A 19,983-nucleotide genomic window follows, 5' to 3' on the forward strand; every position below is an offset into this window, starting at 1 on the left:
TATGCCTCTGTATACAGAATCTAGTTTCTTACATAAAGATGCAAATCAATTGTCTTGAGCACAACTACATCACAGAGCGTATAGCACAATATCGCAGCTGACACAATTGAGTACATTTTAACATAAACATTTCAAACTTTAAGGTAGGATCAGTTTGATTCAGACCCATTTTGGTTAATTATTCTCATCAAATTTTAGCAGCTACTAATAAGGTAAGGAAAACATCAGGGCTCCATGGTTGCCCAGCTTTATCAGTGTGCTTTACGGGGGTGGGGGGCATTGAGAGGATTGCATTATTTTATAAAACTATGTTATATTTATAGATGTAAATCATATAAATCAGATGGAACTTAGCTTGTGAGTGCAAGCATGTGTGTGAGAGAGAGAGAGAGAGAGAGAGAGAGAGACTTACTTGGACACTGAGGTACACATATTGAGCCATACTGATACTTGACGTTAGGGTTTAGCTCTAGCTGGAAGGTGTGCTGGTTGTAAATGAGTTTCTGGGGGCAGTGTGGCACACAGGCCCCTGAGTCATTGAAGTGATGGCATGCCTAAATCACACACACACACACACACACACACACACACACACACACACACACACACACACACACACACACACGCATTATTGTTTAGAAAAAGACAATCATTTCCGCCTCCTCCTGGCTAATGTTGCAGTACAGTAATCATGACGTTTGATACGTGATTAGTGGGGTCCCACACATGATATGACTAACTGGCATGGCCTTCAGAGGGGTGGCTGTGTGGCATGGGTGGCACTCACAAAGCAGTCAGTGTTGAGGGCACCGCTGCAGCCTCCAGCACACTCCCCATCACAGCACTCCCGGGGACTGGGCCCGAAACAGTGGCCATTGCACTGCGGGGCGCACACCGTCTTTGTCACTGTGAAACAGAGGCCACAAAGACACGCTTTATGAGGAGGAGCCACAGGAGGCAGACACAGACACGTGTCTACTGCAGTGGTTTTCCAGCAAAGAGCAAGAGACCACAACCAAGCTTAAATGGCAGTGTTAATATTAAAACTGCAGCAATGACGCACAGATGAAAACCTTTATTACAGTGTGACATATCAAAGTTTGATTCACCAAATGGATATAAACACCTTAGTCAGTTGCTAGAGCTAGCTAGAACAGTTAAGTGCTAGAAGGACATTAAAATGTACAAATGCGTATGCATGTAAATCAGACCAGATTAACTATTAAACCACTCCGTAGTGGATGCATCAGCCAAATAAAAAGGCCGGCAGGTACACTTTAGTCTTCAATAACACCGGACACATGGAGCTGCATACTTCAGTAACTAAAACTGTGATTGGAGCAGTGATGGGCATACTTCAGTAACATAAACTGTGATTGGAGCAGTGATAGGCATACTTCAGTAAACTAAACTGTGATTGGAGCAGTGATGGGCATACTCACAGGTCTGACACTGCTCCTCACTGGGCCCCCAGCAGTGATCCTGGCACGTAGCATGACACTGCCCTGTGGATCACACAAAACATCACACAACATTATGCAACAACATCCACACAGACACAAAACTCTGAGATACCCCCCTCCCATCCACACACACACACACACACACACACACACACACACACACACACACACACACACACACACACACACACACACACACACATGCACACACACACACACACACACACACACACACACACACACAGACAGACTCTCATTGACATACATCTCACCCACAACCACAGACACACTAACCTCTCTCTCCATTGCCTTTGATGTCCAGAGGTGCATTGGGATCCCTCACGATGTCCTTCCAGTCAACCCAGGGTGCGTACCTCACATACCTGTTGTTTATGATCTGTACTCCCCCCTCCAGAATCTCTGTGTACAGATTATGTGGAAGGAATTTAGTGAGTAACTAAGGGTGTATGTGGGTGCATGTAGACATATATATACATTAGCATGCGGCATGGCTTCTTCTTCCCTCTCTGTCCAAACAGAGTCTAAGCCAGTCTTGTGTAGAAGACCAACGGGGAGTGACAGATACTGAAAAGGAGAGAGGGAGGCTGGAAAAAAACTTGGTGTGTGAAAAGATATGACAGGCATGGTTGAATGAGCCAAAGAACATGATGAGGGAATGACAGTTGTCTGTAGATACACAGAGATAAACCACCCTGCAGACAATGTAACAGGCAGGTCTGAGCGTGCTGTAACTGACACACAGCCAACGGGCCCTTCTCTCAGGTAACGTTCCCCTGCACAGGCATGGGCAAGGAACTCCAGGAGCCACTCTCCCACAGAGAGCCACCTCACCCACCTGGCAACGTACACAACAGGCACTCATGCACAGGAAAGGTGAGCACACAAGATTCCACATGATTTCACAACTGTTTTCGATGTTTGCCTTCCTAAACTTCTTCCTCCCTCTCCACCTTCTCCTGCTCCTGCTTTCACGGGACTCACCTGTGAGGTGGATAAGGCCCAGGTCCTCCAGCCCAACGTGGCCGTCAAAGTTGAGAAAGACAGACAGGGCAAACTTCTTCTCGTAGAGCGTGTTCCCCCTGATGACTCGCAGTCTGTCCAGGGGCAGCCGCTTGAACTGATTGGTGGCAATGAGAATGTAACCTGTCACCTCTCGGATACTCTGCAGGGAGACAGGAGAGACAGACAGGGGCTGTACTACTAAACAAAACAAACCATTTATAATAGATGATTTAAACAGATGAGGTGAAGCTCAAGGCCGATAAATTAAATATAATGAGAGTTTCTATACGTCATCAATTGTCAGTTTTTAATGCTATTTTTGGTTTCTATCATTCAGGTTGGGACTTGAAGCATCCCAGTTGAATGTTAAATGTTGTTAACGCCACAATATCTGGAAAAACTAGCAAGGGTGGAAAAACTGTACGGTGAACAAGCTCATCTTAAGGAGTGTCTCCAGGGGGAAGGTTTACTGTTATAGCCTCTGCTGATGGTCGGGTCTTGTTCTTACCCAGAGGAAGGAGAAGTTACGATGGGACTCCATTTGAACGATCTCCAAGTTGCCCATCACGATCTCACAGCCCGTGTACCTCTCGCGCAGGGTGTTATAGTGGAGATCTGGGTTGCTCCCGAAACTCAAGTCATTCTGGGTACCTGGACAAACTGTGACGAAAGACAGCAGTGATGAGAGGGCAAATCCTCTGAAATAACTTCACAAGCCAAGAGCCCAAAATCTCTGCTCTGTGCCACCTGAGGTTGAGTTGAGACAAAAAATTATGGAATCATCCAGCCTCCATTTTAAAATTAAACTGAAATGAAATGCATACAGTTAAAGGACATTTACTTCAACCTCACACTGCAGGAAATAATTAAGGAATTACAGAATTCAGAATTCAGAACTATTATTCCTGTATTGGACAGCGAGTGAATTTCAATGCATACCAAATATAATCATACTATTAAAACTATTAAAAGACATGAATGGCGGGGGTGTTTTCTACATCCGTGGAAAATATCCCACGGATTTATGTCATTCCTCTTGATGCTGGAGCAAGCGACAAACAGGCATTCTCAGCGGGGAGAGATGTGTGAAGTGGCCACTTGAGCACAATGGCACGTACTCACACCCAGGCCAGACACACACAGGGTCATTGCTAGGCTGTGGCAGAGCAAGGCCAGAGGTCACCAGGTCAGGGTAAAACAGTGGTAGAAGTGATGTCGTGTAAGAGCCGCGAGACGATTAAAAGGGGGGAGGTGGGAAGGCATCATAAAAAAGCTGAGGACGACAGAGGGGTCACTAGCCTTAGGTGAGAGCACAAATTGGCGCTCGCACTGAACTGCACACTAGTGCTCAAGAAGACATGAACTGCTAGAGGAGTTCGATGCGGACATTGATGCTACTAACAGGAGAGGCACACATGCTGGAGCCACAGACAATGGTTTCATTTACAAGAGTGCTGTTCAAACTGATGTTGTGGCCACTGGTGTCAGGGGAACAAGGGCTGCAGATGCTAACAATGTGGAAACATGACTAGGCTGTGTTGACCCATATCTCATCATACCACTGAACCATGTCTCACAGCAATGCACAGGGCCATGCTGACTGTCCTTAAAGACATGATTCACAAGCGCAGAGGACACACAAACAAACACACACAGGAGCGCACACATACATACATTCATGCACGTGCACATTTGGCCTAAACATTAACTTCACTAATTAGTTAATTAGTTAGCTATCACTAATGAATTGTACATGAGGAATGAGGAAGTATGGTAATACATGGATGAGACATTTACTTCCTTGGATTTTATTGTTCTTTGGATTTGAATGTGACTGACTTGCAAGGATTTTCACAGCAAAGATCTCTAGGCATGGATGCTATTGGACTGTCTGTTCCATGCCTGGCCCTAGGCTAGAAATGGAATGGGGGGATTGACAGCCTGTTAAAAACAAAGCAGGGCATTGTCATAGAGCTATAAATGTCTACACTGTTAATATGTTGCAGGGAAGGGCAATGGTTCTTCTCTCTCTCTCTCTCCCTGTCTCTCTCTCTCTCTCACAGTGTGTGTGTGTGTGTGTGTGTGTGTGTGTGTGTGTGTGTGTTTGTGTGTGTGTGTGTGTGTGTGTGTGTGTGTGTGTGTGTGTGTGTGTGTGTAGTGTGCTACTCTGGCTTCTGCTGACCAGGCTGAGATCATAGCAATAAACAATAGGCCGAGTGTGAGCCCACCAGTCTATCAACAGGGGGAGGGAGGGAGGGAGGGAGGGGGGCTGGGGTGGGGGGAGAAAGGGGTAAGGGGCAGAGAGGGAGACAGGAAGAAAACAAGTACCCCAACTATAAGCATCTATCTATGGCTGAGGGAGACATTGTCACACACACACACACACACACACACACACACATAGACACACACACATACACACACACACACACACACACACACACACACACACACACACACACACACACACACACACACACACACACACACACACACACACACACATACACACACACAAATACATGAATTCTTTCAGTACTTATTATTGGTATCTGGATCACAGTTTAACATGTCTTCAACTTCGCAAACCAACAGACCTAAGAAATGATGGCCCCTCTGTTAGCCACAGAAGAGTTTTAAAGGAGTATGTTGAATATGCAGTATACAAGGAAGGCAAAAATCATTCACCCAGGAAGTGCTCTCGTCTCTATCGTAATTCAGCTCATATCAGCCATCCTGTAAGACCAGCGTCATTCCTGTGATCAGCTGTGTCAGAGTGTAATCAGTGTACTAGAGAGCTCAAGTCCATCAAACCCACATCTACTGTACCTGCTGATAATGCTGACATGTAAGTCGAGATGACTGGGGCAAAGGCCCCAGCGAGCGCACGCACAGGTGCACACGTAATCACAGCGGGTCCTGTGTACATCCCCGTCCGTTCATACTCATCCATACATGTAATCTTGCGCAAATATTAGCACAAGAGGGGAGTGGAGCTTTTCAATGGAACGCACACATGCTCTCTCACACATACACATACACACCCATATACTATCTCGGTGTCACACACACACACACACACACACACACACACACACACACACACACACACACACACACACACAGACACACACACACAGACACACACACACACACACACACACACATACACACACACACACATACAGTACTGCACCTACAGTAAACCAGAAGTCCTCACTGTTTCCGGCTCAAAGGCCAAACAAGGCTGGCTGTACACACTGGGTGTGGACTCAACAAGAGCACGTACAGGGAAAGAACTAAAAAAAAAGAGTGACTGTGATTAAGTAAGGAGCAAACACAGGGTGGGAGGAGAGATGGGGAACCCTGAGGAGCAAAACAGACAACAGAGGGCCCATCTGAAGCCCTGTCTCTGCACTTCTCCACTCTCTCCCCTGGTGCCCTCCTCCCATCCATACTAATAATGGCTCATTCAACACGAATGCCAGCTAAGCCCTGTCGTAAAAGTGTGCCATGTACAAAACCAGCCTTCTTCTCCACCACAGCCATCCAGCTGAAGCCATGTAAAGCATTGTGTGGCTTTGTGAATGAGGAGCTGTAAAAAATCAAGCTCTTGACAGCTCCTCATGCCTATGTGGATCTGTACCAGAACATGTACAGAATGGGTCCTTTATCCAGAACGTTCTCTATAGGTTTCATGCTCCCTCTGGGTCTCCCACCATTAGCCTATAATGATGATGATGATAACCATGACGATTATTAAGAAGATGACGAAGACCAAGAAGAAGAAGAAAAACAAGATGATGGCAGGGATGGTAGGGAAGGAAACAACGACAAACGTCCCACAATTAATTCCCTCGTGACAGAAAGTACCCTGAGTGGAGTGGACCAGAGAGACTCAAGCTGAGCTCTAGGGCCATAAACATAAGTGAGTCAGTTGGCGACAGCGTTAGTTTACTGCAGGGTAATTGTCCCACACCTATCACTGTTCCGCCTCTCTGATCTCACAGACACAGTTCATCGCCTCTGAGTCATAAGCAGGTTAGATATTAATCCTGTGATGGGCCCTGATTACAGCACTACAGTGCCTGGAGCACATCCAAAACCTGAAGTTCATTTAAAAGGTCAGGGGCTCAAAACAGTGGAGGGAATATAGATAGTTTAAAGACATATTCATTAAGTGTTCCCTGAATGGTGTTTTAACAATTTACTTTTTTGACTTAATTTACTTATTGTACTTCAAAGGCAGTTGTACAATATTTTTTTGATGTAATGTGCCAGAATACAGCTAGCAATTAATCATGCTGTATCACACCACACCCAAAGTAATACAGATGTATGTAAAGCCTGGAAAGCTGAAAGCTGTTTAGCCAATACTTTATGTTACATGCTTTACTGAACTGAGGTTTCCTCAGCAGGCCAATATCCCTCACACACCGAAACAAACACAGACACACCGAAAAAAAAGGTCTACAAGGAACTTCCACATGAAATACAATTATTAAAAAAAATGCAAGTAAGCGACTCACCGTCCTGAGTGGTCTGACAGGCGGCGAGGTGTACACCGCACAGCAATACCGCGCACAGCGCGAGCACCTGCCGGTGTTCCATAGTTTAGATCAAAATTCCGAAGTGCGATCATAGGACCATACTCCAAATAGACCCTCTTCACTCCAACTTTTCTTTTAACTCCTATAGTTGTACAGGATTCCCAGAGAAATAACTTGATTAAGATTGTCCTAAAACTATGGTGATCTGGCGTTCCTTTCTACCTTTTAATACATCGATACTCCATACATTTCGGAAGCATGAAGTGGACGTCCTCTACTGGAAGTAAGTTAAATAAAACTCCACAGGTGTTGGAGAAGAAGAAAGCTGTCCTTAAACTTCCTTTACAGCAGTTCGTTAAATATCTTCAACGGTAAGATATGACAACAATATGTCATAGGCTATAATAAACAATATGTTTTAGCCTAGCCTATGAGAACTGGATAGGTAAGTCACAAATTCGCCTGAATGAGGGAGCGCACTGAGAGTGACGCTCCCATGCACTCTCGACACCACTCCTTCATCGCGCTCTTCAAGGAGTTGATAGCTGATTGGCCCGATAAGTCCTGCTTCACCCATCATTACGCTGAGCAGCACACAGAATTAGGGATTTTGTTAAGGGGAATTTTTGTATTCCATAATTCCATTCCTGTTTGGACCTGAAAGTGTCCCTTTTCTTCAGCTACAACACAGAAAATGATGGAGAAGGGTAAACATTGTGGAATCGAAATAAGGAAATACATCTGTGTCTATCAATCGTTAGTAGACACACTTAGAACACATGAAACATTAAGCCTAATCAAAATGTGCAACTTTCTATAGGCTACTTTGAATCGGGGTGTTTTGTATTTAGAAGTCTGCACACTGATTTTACAGACTTGCAGCGAGGGAGCATGGTCCTCTCGTTCCCCGTGAAGAGCATCATTGTACTCAAGTCATGTCAACTGGTTAATCTCCTCCATTGATTCATATAGAGCAAGACCGTCACAATGAGCACATTGTCAGTGGGGGTAAGTGACTTTTGATCCCAGGCAGAACATGCCTGAGATCCAACAGAATGGTCACTGTACGCGTGGAGCGCACTGCATTTCCTGGCACGATGCGCAGCGACTGCTCACATCCATTTGCCTTTGAACCAATTTCCGTCCCTCGCAAATGTCTTCAAAACATCCAATATGCAGAGCGCACATGTACTTGACTATAATGGTATCGTAGGATTTAATAATCATTGAATAATTCACAATAATAATCTCTAGTCACGTGTCAACCGTAATCGGTAAGTCTACCATATCGTTTCAATTTCGTTCCAGAACTTCCAGAATTTTCACTGAAGGAATGCCATAGAGGGAAATAGAGTGATAGCAAATAGGCTTAAAGCTTAATTAATGTATAGCCTAGTACTATTATCTTATTTTCAGATATAAGATATGTGGGACAGTGATATGTATCATTTCAATTTTTAAATAAAACGGCAGGCCAAGGTTTGAGAAAACTGAGAAGATAATACCCTGGCTACACATGGTTTTTGTTTATTTTCATACGAAGACATGGACAAAAAAAACTTTCAAGCCTCCTGCTGTCCGCAAGAAGTACTGCAGCAAAAATCAATAAAAACAGCATCTCTCTTGGCTTGTGAAATAGTGTAGGTTTCTTCTACGGGTAAAGATCTAGTTAATGGCCTTTCCTCCATTTTTAACTTGGAGAATCCTCAGATATATGATGTCACCGTGTCTTTGGTAGAACCACTACAATAAGTGACGTTTTCTAGTGAAGAATTCTGAAAAAGTCCCCAAGCATGGTCAAATGTTTTACACCATCTTTTATTTTGATTAGTTACAAAACATAAATAAAATCAACAATTGAATTAGTTACAATTGTACAGTGGCTAAATCACCAGCAATAAAATGTTTAGTCATCTAGATGTACTTTGTTCAAATAACCTTGAATCATTGGTGCTCACTCAAGTACCTCTGGGGGTCCCCTTGGCACAGCAAGTTTCAATGCTAAAACATTTAAGAATTGCAATTTTTTTCTCAAATTGAATGAAAATTGTTCCTCTCAGTTAAACTGGGAGTTTTCACATTTAAATGGCTCAAAGATAATGTACTTTTCCTTTGTATCCAGGGGAGCCCCATCACTAAGGTTGAGAACCAATGGCTTCAAAGTGGCAGATAACCTCAGCTTTTTTGCAACACTGATCATCAGTACACAATTTTACATTTTTTACAACCCCATTTCAAAATACAAAAATAATGCTTCTCTTTTTAGATTACATTTTGGTAACACTTCAGGATAGGGTGAGTTCCGACTTCCTCTGTCGTGAATAGCAAAGCATTTACGTGGTCAACAGGTCAGTGTTTGACTTGACAGCACAGTAGCTTACCACCACTAACAATGTGCCTTGGTTTACTGTAGAAATGTAGCTTGTTTTATGTTGAAGAAAAAAAATCCAACACTGATATACTGAAAAAAAGTTAAAAGCCTCGGTACTCATAAGTTTTTTCTTAATCTTTTCTTTTCTTTTCTAAATTAACATCCACAGGCTCAAGCGTTACCACAAACTGGAAAGCTCCACAACAACAAATCAAATGCACTTAACTCTCCTTCTCTCGCTCACTCTCACTCTCTCTCTTTCACACACAGATCATCTCTCACTTCCTCTCTCTCTAAGCACTTTCTTTGCACATGACACAGAACATTCTTGAAGTCTTTTCCACAGGCAACATCTCTTCTTCTTCTTCAGACTCATCATTCACTCTGAACAGCTTCGTTAAAAACCCAATGCACATATGGAAGGGCCTTTGCTAGACTACAAATCTGACACTTTTTTCATCAGTCCAATTCGAATTTGAGTATTCACCAGCACACTTAGGGTAGGTAAGATTCAACTCTGTCTGACAGGCAACGCTTCCTTTGACCAAAGCAAAGGTCATATCTGTGCACAGGTCGCGTGCGTGCGTGCGTGTGTATGTGTGTGTGTGTGTGTGTGGGGCCCATCTTGAGCTGTTGTCCTGCTGTGCACTTTTTTGTCTGGGTTCTCTTTGCTGAATATTGACAGAAGCAGACGGGGGCGTAAACAAGGATGTGACACAGTGTCTGGTGCTGCTGTGCGTTACTGGGAGAGGCTGGTGCTGTGGTGATAACCATGGCGGTAGAAGTGATGCAGTACAACAGTACATACATACAATAACTTTATCACACAAGAGAAAAAAATTACATCTTCAACGTAGTAACTCTAAAAGGCAATATAGGGATAGCCCATGTCAATGGTTTCCCTCTTTTTTTTTAATCCACTTGGCAGTTTTATTAATCTCTCCTTCACCCATATCATGACATGAAATGTTTCATTTGTGGAATAAAATCCCTTTTGCCTAATGAATATGTAGACTGATTGATTTGTTAAACTGATTCATCATCACAGTTAAATCAGCTTCTGAATGGATGTTCAATTCTCATTTCACAGTCGTTAACTTACGTCATATTGGGAAAGGGCTGAAATAGAACTCAATTCTGAATTCCCAAACAACAATGGGATCTATGTTCATCTGTAAACGTTGTCTGTTGAAAAAAAAAATGATCTGAAATCAGAGAAAGGAAGTATTATCTGCAATCACATACATTTTAAAGCCAGTTGAAGAAAGAGGATATTCACTCGGAGTCTATTACAATGTACTGGATTGAATTAAAAACGTAAAAGATTGTTGACAGCTGTTTTGTTATTTTACCCCCAAAAAATGTAAATCCATCCTAACCTAATCTAAAAGGTTACCTCTATTTATCAATGCAAAATATAATACATGAGTCACATGCCTTGTCCGTGCACAACACTGTACAACAGTGTCTGGGGTTGCGCTAGTTACAGTAGCTAGTGATGGTTGCCAGGTAATATTACCATGCTGGCGCAGAGTGACATGCTGCTGTTGCAACTGTTGTAATATCTCACTGTCAGTGGAGATTGTTTGTGCTATTGACGCTGATGATGGCGGCTTTGCTAGTTAACATCTGGTTGTTGTTGTATCCGTGCTTAGGCTGTACCGAAAATATTTTCTTCTGAGCTATACAGACACACATCACAACAACACAGAAAAAATGGGTTCAGAGAACAGGTACTAATTGCACTTTTTTTTTCTTCAGAATTCAAATAGTCCTTAGAAGCGTTGATAAATTAAAAACAACAACAACAACAACAAAAAAAAAGCAAATATTAATTTATAATGTCAAACATCTGGTCTCCATCACGTCTTGAGAGAGCTTGGGTCCAACTTGGTTGGATGTAAAACTTGACAGTGCCAAAATCACAGAAAAAGGATATGTATTAGGGAGAAAAAAAGGTGAACACACACACACACACACACACACACACACACACACACACACACACACAGACACACACACACTACATAATTTATACACCCCAACACCCGTGCACAGCAACACTCATAACTGTCCCATTGCATTTCCTCCAATCTGTACATTCTGTACATTAGATTAAACACCTTCAGCTTCTCGCGTTCTTCTTACTCTTAACTGAAGTTATCCATAGTGACCTTTTTGTTTTCTCGTGAAAACCAAGACCATGACCCAAAATCATTTTTTTGTTCACCTCTCTCAATCTCTGCCCTTATGTGGCTGTTGACATCTACCTTTCTCCATCAACCACATTCTTTGTTTTCCCCCCTTTGTTTTCTTTTCATTCTTTCAACCGTCTCGTTTGTTCACATGTTCACTGTTGTCCCAGTGGGAGGGTGGAGTTGGGGGGTGTGGGGTGTAATTTGGCACTGGAAGGCAGAGCGGAGGTGGAGCATGAGGATGAGGAGCAGGAAGAGGGTGAAGAGGAGGTGCAGGAGCAGAAGGCTGCCACTGGGGCCAGGCCGCTGGCCGGAGGCGCGCTGGAGGTGGAGGTGGCGGTGACGGCGGCAGAGGGGGTGACGGGAACAGCAGCAGAGGGGGCGCCCACGCCGGGCATCATGAGCGGCGCAGACATGGAGCTCTGGGTGGAGGGGGTGGTTGTGGAGGAGCAGCAGGGGGCCGGCGGCGGAGGCGGCTGCCTGCTTGCGGGCACGCCGGTCGGTAAGGCAGGCATCTGGGTGGGCATCTGTGCAGGGGGCATCGGCAGGGGCGGGATCGAGGGCTGGCCCAGGGGCGCTGGGCCGGGGCGCAGCTGGAGGTGCTGCATGTGGAGCGGTGGCGGCTGGAAGGGCAGCGGCTGCAGCGGCGGCAGGTGGAGCCCCTGCTGGGGGGGCTGTAAGGGGGGCACCACGGGCACGTGGGGTGGCGGCACCGGTGGCTGCTGCTGGGGCTGGTGGGGGCCCCCGCTGGAGTACTGGGAGGGGGCCATGGCGGGGAGGCCTGCGCTGGCTGGAACGGGCTGCGGGTTCAGAGGGGCCACGGGGAACCAGCCTGGTGGGGCAGTCTGCTGAATCTACATCAAAAGGAACCTCTAGTTCATTAACTGTTGGCTTAATGGGCATTAGCGCTCTCATTTCTCATTACTGTTCAATTCTAGGTAGATCAACTTTGCATATTGAACGTACAGCTTCATGGCATAAGGTGTGATTAGACAGTCTCAGCCTCTCTTAATTAGATGCACCTCGACAGCAGGCGTACAGGCCTGATTTGAATGTTCCCTGTGAAACTGAATTTCTGGGCGAAAGTTTTTTTTTTATACCTCAGTATGTTGATTCCAGCCACCTAATTCCTGTTCCTGCTGGATCTGTTTGATCTGATTGAGCGAGGGTTTGGGTTGGGCAGCGCCCACCGTCTCTTTCGTCCAATCATCTACCAGCTTGTGCAACTCATCTGTAAATGTGCTCTTCTTATTGGCTGGGCTCTGGGCCAGAGCAAGGTGGCCCTGCTCCCCAGCCGAGAAACTACTGGATTGCTGGATGCCTGAAAGGACGGAGGACGGGAGAGAGAGAGAGAGAAAGAGAGAGAGAGAGAGAGAAAGAAAGATAGAGTGCGAGTGTGAGAGAGAGAGAGAGAAAGATAGATTGAGAGTGAGAGTGAGAGAAAACTAGGGTAAGAAACTAAGTAAGAAATATTTAAATTCTCACACCAAACTAAAGGCAGTGAATGTTGCAATCTGCATCAGCGGCAGTACCAGCATGTGTGACTCCATTGTTGTCCAGGTGGGAGTGGGGTCTGGCCCGCTGCTTGGTCTTAGCTGGCCGGGGCCGACGCGGGGAGATTGCTGGGGGCAGCGACGAAGGCAGGGGAGGGGTACGCGACAGCGGCAGTGACTGGTGGTTGTCTTTGAAAGAGCGCAGATGCCTGTAGAGTTCCTGCAGCTCCCGGTTCTGCTGAGCCTGCAGGGACACCACCTCTTTGATGTGCCTGGGAGAGGAGGGGGAAAGGGGGCAGAGGGGTGGAAATGTGAAGGATACGATGGGGGGATGGGGCCGATGGGGGGTGGGTTGGAAGGCAGAACATCAAAAGGAAACAACAGGGTGGGGAGAAGGGAGAGACAGCAAGAGAGAATGAGAGAGAAAGGGAGAGGCAGCAAGAGAGAATGAGAGAGAAGGGAGAGACAGCAAGAGAGAATGAGAGAGAAGGGAGAGACAGCAATAGAGAATGAGAGAAGAAGGGAGAGAGACAGCAATAGAGAATGAGAGAAGAAGGGAGAGAGACAGCAAGAGAGAATGACAGAAGAAGGGAGAGAGACGGCAATAGAGAACGAGAGAAGAAGGGAGAGAGACAGCAATAGAGAATGAGAGAAGAAGGGAGAGAGACAGCAATAGAGAATGAGAGAAGAAGGGAGAGAGACGGCAATAGAAGGAGAGAAGAAGGGAGAGAGACAGCAATAGAGAATGAGAGTGGAAGGGAAAATGAATAGGATGGGGGTGGTCAGGGTGGATGGAGATGGCGAGGAAGTGGGAACCAGATGGGGGTGGAAGAGGAGAAAGAGAGAGAGAGAGAGAGAGACATACTCGGTCACTCAGAACTGGCTTTGGTCAGTAGCAGCTAGCTAGCTAACTAGCCCCCCCATTTCCTTCTGTGAGGCGCATTGTGTGACCTCCTGGTACGAAATGTGCCATATAAATAGTTTGATTTGATTTAATTTTACTTGGCCATCACATATTAAAATACATTTCCAGCAAGCATTCCCCACTCCCAACCAGTGTTGCTCCTTCACTCACTTCTCTCGGAGCCTGTGCAGCTCCCTCCGTAGCTCCTCGTCCTCCATCTCGCTCTCCTCGTCGCTGCTGACCGGCGGCGAGTGGGCGTGCACTCGGGCCGGGTGGTGAGGGGGCACGGGGGTCCTCTTGCCCTCGTCCCTCTCGCCCTCTCTCCCCGCCTTCGCCCTCCGCCTCTCGCCCCGCTCCAGGTCCGGAGAGACCGGGGAGCTGTCCGTCTGGCACTCGGCCGCCTTGGCCTCTGCTTGGGTGACGGAGAAGCGGCCCACTTTCCTGTGTGTGCTGCCCTGGCTGGCCGGAGCCTCGCTGGGGGGAGATGGCTCAGAGACCTGGGGTACTGGAGTGACCTGAGAGCCAGAGAAGTGTCTATAAGGCACTGATCAAACTTGAGGAGCATCTCAGCTCTGCCAGTTAGCTGCACATTTCATTGCTCTACACTTTAACAGGCCACATCAGCAATGCAACAATGACACAATGTGCCCAAGTCATTATATTATCTACTGCAATGTTTTAACTTTTTGCGTTTGCTTTGCAAAATACTGAGATTTATTATGTGTTTGCCTTGAGATTTATTTCAGACATGGTGTCGTCTTCTCATTAAATCCAAAAATGAATAATGTTTTTCAACACTTCAAAAAGGAAGCTGCAGCCACAGTGAAGTGTGAAAGAAACAGTTTTAATATTCATGTAACCCACCAATAGGTTTGAGATCATTACGTCATATTGTTAGTAATGCCACGAGACAATGGCAGATTACTGCAATACTTATCTGTACATAGATACCCTTCTGTGCAGGGGACAAATAGAAAGGTGTTTTTATGAGAGATTAATCAATTGAGGCCAAATACACTAATAGCTATTTCTGGTGACCATAAGATTCTACTTTGAGGCTGCCATTGTAATCAGTCATAACATGTCAGGGGAATGGGTAACCTTAAGTAGGTACCTTTTTTAGTGTGTATGGTGCGAAGGCATATCATTTTTCAGGGGGTTTAATACATTTTGTTGGAGTTTAGACTTGAGAATAAAGTAGTCCTCTGTAGCACACCATGGTATTTGAACTACATCCCGCCTCGTTGTATTTTAATGGACTCTGAGCCGACAGGTGCTCTAACTACCTGGAAACGTCCGCGTCGTGACTGCTGTGGGACCTGGTCAGCGCTTTCTCTCTCCTCCTTCGCAGCCTGACTACTGGAGTTCCCATCTGTTGGGCAGATGGATACAGGAAGAGAAAGGAAAACGACAAAAAAAAGAAAGACAGAAAGCCGAAGGGCACAAAGGACAGAAAAAGGTGGAGACACGCAGGACAGAGACAGACAGACAGACAGACACAAAACAGAGAGGACAAATAATCAGACGAGGGCCCAGTGAGACGCACGTTATACAGTAAATACACAACGTGAAACATGAGTGGACAGAACAACACCCACCAAAGGGACAACACATAGGAGCAGACAGGGGGTGTGCGAGGACACAGACAAACACAGACAGAGCACAGACATTACAGACACATAGGAGCAGACAGGGGGTGTGTGTGCGAGGACACAGACAAAACACAGACAGAGCACAGACATTACAGACACAAAGGCAACTAGTTAATACATCTTCTAAATCACCTCACACATCGGCATAAGTGCTACAGATCTGCGTCTACAAGCTTGCATGCAATGTCTATGAGAACGTGAGCCAGTTACTTTGATGGTGCAAGGTGACTATGGTGCATTTCAAGATATTTTTTTCCATAATGATGATCTATGTATGCTTTTGAGGCCGTAAGGAAAATGTCTGAATTAGAACATGCTGACAGGTGAAAAGTGGTGGTGTTTGGGATATGGGGTGTGTGGAGGGGCAGTGAGGACAAAAGCTTATGTAAAAAATATTTAAGTGAAATAAGAACAGTGACAGAAAATGCAGTTTATGCAATGTGAATTGAAAAGTCAATATCCAAATGCCCCAACCCCAACCACACACTCAAACACTCACACACACACACACACACACACCACACAGCAGCATCTCATGCGCCTCTGCACTCAGGTCATGGTGTGGGATGTCTGAGAATATTCTAGATCTACTATACACACACAGTGTGTATGTGGATGCACTGTATCATTTCTGGGGCTGATTTTGTATCTGACGTTTCCACCAAATGATACAACATCACATATACACACGTATACTTCTTCAACATACATATGCTGACACATATGCTCATGTAAATGATATGCTTATTATATCTGTACATATGTATATCTAGCATAGAGGTTCATTTCGTGTAGACATGCTGTAAATACAGTAAAACAAAATCCTACAAAAGCCTACCCACATAGGAAAGAACAGGATATCTTCTATACTCTGATCAGGGTGAGCAGTGTAATGCAAGTCATAATTATCATACTGGATCATCAGCATCTTGTCAAATTTGCATTAATGAAAAAGATTCATTCTCAGGCATGCATTGGTGGAAATTATGAGAAAAGGCATGTGCAATATAATATAATCTTTCATAGCCGAGATTGAAATTCTATATCCAAATTCACATAATCTATTTCCCGTGGAAAGTCATTCTCACAAGCTTTTACAGTTGACTGTGTATCAAGATGCTTCAGATGGTATATAAGACCGTAACAGTAACACACCAGTCATTACCAGTTCAGCTATATCTACTACATTACATGTGCTAGTCTCTGAACTTCTGAGTGCTGAGTACACATGTAATGTAGCATCCACCTGGTTCATCGACCTGTGCAGGCAGGTCAAAGGTCAGGGGGAGGGGTTGACTGGGCGGGGCAATACTGCGCCAGTGACTGAGGGAAGGCCTGAGATCGGCTGGCATTACCCCCCAGTGCCCATGTGCGAGACAAACCAGGAAGTGCACCAGGAAGCATCAGATCTCTCTTCCTACATTCTCTCCCTCTATTTTCCTCCTCTATACTCCTCTGTTCTTTTCCCTGGGTGGGTAACCCATGCAAAAAGAAATATGTAAGATAAATTAAAAGGACAAAAAACAAAGAAGCTACAAAGTAAATTTAGCACAAAACATCTGCAAAACAAAAAATTCTGTAACAATAATGTATTGTGTGCTAGTGATATCAGTGGACAAATTAGAATAGCCACAAGCGCATTGCAGTTATAACTAATTGGATTAATAATTCATTATTAATACTAACAGTGATAAAAGTTAGATGATGCCTAGCTAGCAGAGTGTTGGTCAGCTAAAGTAATCCAACTATATTACTTCCATCTACACAATCACTTCCCCCACAAATCATTCTCTCTCTTTCGTACGCTCTCTCTCTCTCTCGCTCTCTCCTCAGACGCTACCTTGCTGGACTCTGGGCTTCTTGAACAAGCTGGCGGAGTGGCGCAGTTTGCACGCCCAGCTTTTGAATTTGCGAGTCCAGGATTTCTTGCTAACAGGATTTCTGATACTAGGACATGTCAGGTTTAGGCCAAAATATCCACCTCCTGCATTGTGCTGCGGCGGGGCTCCGGGGCCGAAGGGGACCAGCTGCGTGGGCGGGGCCTGAGGCCACGAGGCGTCTCCTGGGGCACTCCTGTCAGAGAGGGAGGGGGCAGCCTGGGGAGGGGGCAGGGGGAAAGAAGACAGATGAGCATCCGAGAGACAGGTGACGACGCTGGGGGCGGACACCCATGCTGAATACATGCTGAGGTCTAGACTAGCACCTTAGAATAATCATGACAGCTTTTTCAATGATTAATTATAGTGACATAACAAGACTGGTTATAAATTGACCAAACCGAAAAAGGCACAGGCATACCAACAAGCACTCACTAATGCCAAATGAAGATTCTGGCAAGAAATATCATTCACTCTGATCTTCTACGGACACCCGAAAGATCAATAATGGATCAGCTAACAGGAAGTATTAGGTGTATACAATTGGCTGATCCAAATAAGGTTACTGGAGGCAATCTACCAATACAGTGGCCTATTAAGCTGAATGCCTGCCGAATTTCAACCACATATCTGCCTCTAACATCGTTTGGCCAAGTAATATTATATGTGCAGTTTCATTAAAGTCTGCATTTAATTAAAAACATAAAATTGAACTACCAGTACTCCCTGGTCATGAAGCCTCTTATGAATTCTTGTGTCTGGAAATGACAACAGCTCAGACAACCAATTACAGCGGTTGTCTTCGACTGTGGAGGGGGAATGAGCGTGAACATGCGCTACTTTGTTTCATAATGTCATGACTAATGATGAGGACTGGCGGTATGATTAATATTGCTGAATATGAAAGACCCAAATCAATGTTGAAAGTCTCTCCAGCTGCCCAGACGCTTGACTTAAATGGACCATCAGGCACCTGGGGTTCCAGCGGATGTCAGTGACTATTGGGCTTATAAACTACAGGCTACTTCAGAGACAATGGTCCCATTATAGGGGAATTCCCTCTGATGTCCTCAGTGGCTAAACGCCATATTTCTCACGGGAAATTCCTATTCAAGCTGATATCTCTCTTCTGTCCTATTACGACTTTTTGGTAATTTAGACTCATTAACTAACACTTGGTTTGTGGCCTGGTTTCTCTCAGGTGTGAAGATTTCGGTGGGAAGAATATGTACTCTTCAGCATCTTATGATTAATTATGCTATATTAATGTCATTAAAAGGGTATTAGCAGAAAGAATCTACATTTTCAAATGCACGTCAAATGTACATCAAAGAGTTAGCTAGCAGGCTACATAAGATGAAAATCAGTGAGCATGTACAGTGCCACTTGAAAGTATGTGAACCCCTTGAGCACTAAGAGTTTTCTGTTGTTTTACCATGATTTTTCATTTTTTTTCATCACCAATTTTCCATAGATGAAATGTCAGGTTTACGTTTATCATTTGCATGTACTTGTTTGGAGGGAATTGTTTGAGTAGCCAAAAAACTACATGAAACACGGAATTAGTCTATTTCAAAAGTAAGTGAACCCCCAGCTGAACTGGTAAAGTCAAGCAGGTAACAGATTCGGTGAAACTTATTTGGGTGCTTAATTTGTCAATTAAGCAAACCGATCAACTGAGACATCCTTAGGGAAAGGTTTGGGCAACACAGATTAAAAGAGAGAGGAAACCAACCAAACTACTGTAGTGCCAAGGTGTACCCACACAGATCCACCATGCCGAGAGGAAACGAGATATCCGAGAACATCAGGAAGAAGGTACTGACAGCCCATCAGTCTTGGGAAAACTATAAGACCATCTCCAAAAGATTCCAGCTTCATCTATCCCTCCAAGACAAAGAATTTAGAAATGGAGGGCATTGAACATGACCGCATCTCTGCCTAGAAGTGGACGCCCATCAAGACCATCACCAAGAAGCACCAGAAGAAGAATAAATCAGGTAAAAGTCAACCCACACATCACCTCTAAAGAGTTTCGGACCTCTCTGGCAGCATCTGGGGTAAATGTACATGGGTCTACAATTAGACGAAAATTGTTGGTTTTGATCGTGACCAAATAATTCTATCTCGGACTCATCTGTCCAAAGAAGGGACTTCCAGAAGGCCTTTGGTTTATCCAAGTGCTCTCAGGCAAAGTTGAAACGGGCAGTTTTGTTCTTTCTTGAGAGCAGAGGCTTCCTTCTAGCAACCCGATCATGAATGTCATGTCCATTCAATTTCCGTCTGATTGTAGACCCATGTACATTTACCCCAGATGCTGCCAGAGAGGTCCGAAACTCTTTAGAGGTGATGTGTGGGTTGACTTTTACCTGATTTATTCTTCTTCTGGTGCTTCTTGGTGACGGTCTTGATGGGTGTCCACTTCTAGGCAGAGATGCGGTCATGTTCAATGCCC

At 44.9% G+C, this 19,983-nt stretch overlaps 2 protein-coding genes across 3 annotated transcripts in view; both read right to left on the minus strand.

Annotated features, from left to right (window-relative positions):
- erbb3b (erb-b2 receptor tyrosine kinase 3b) overlaps positions 1–7,097 on the minus strand; it is a gene marked incomplete at both ends in the record, with an annotated part of 20,675 nt that extends 13,578 nt beyond the window's left edge. Inside the window, 7 exons of the mRNA XM_080858240.1 lie at positions 413–554; positions 788–906; positions 1,443–1,505; positions 1,758–1,883; positions 2,466–2,646; positions 2,995–3,146; positions 7,016–7,097. Coding sequence (XP_080714366.1) covers positions 413–554; positions 788–906; positions 1,443–1,505; positions 1,758–1,883; positions 2,466–2,646; positions 2,995–3,146; positions 7,016–7,097 — 865 coding nt within the window. The remainder of the gene's footprint in view (positions 1–412; positions 555–787; positions 907–1,442; positions 1,506–1,757; positions 1,884–2,465; positions 2,647–2,994; positions 3,147–7,015) is intronic.
- A 1,741-nt stretch (positions 7,098–8,838) lies between these two features.
- Positions 8,839–19,983, minus strand: part of wnk3 (WNK lysine deficient protein kinase 3) — a 46,099-nt gene continuing 34,954 nt past the window's right edge. For both annotated transcript variants that reach the window (XM_080832194.1, XM_080832193.1), the window contains 6 exons: positions 17,492–17,747; positions 15,286–15,371; positions 14,171–14,514; positions 13,135–13,367; positions 12,703–12,923; positions 8,839–12,456 (listed from right to left, as the gene is read on the minus strand). In XM_080832194.1, the coding sequence (XP_080688320.1) occupies positions 11,758–12,456; positions 12,703–12,923; positions 13,135–13,367; positions 14,171–14,514; positions 15,286–15,371; positions 17,492–17,747 (1,839 nt within the window). In that variant the 3' untranslated portion in view covers positions 8,839–11,757. The remainder of the gene's footprint in view (positions 12,457–12,702; positions 12,924–13,134; positions 13,368–14,170; positions 14,515–15,285; positions 15,372–17,491; positions 17,748–19,983) is intronic.

Source organism: Sprattus sprattus (genome assembly GCF_963457725.1).
Source record: "Sprattus sprattus genome assembly, chromosome: 2".
Taxonomy (NCBI): domain Eukaryota; kingdom Metazoa; phylum Chordata; class Actinopteri; order Clupeiformes; family Clupeidae; genus Sprattus; species Sprattus sprattus.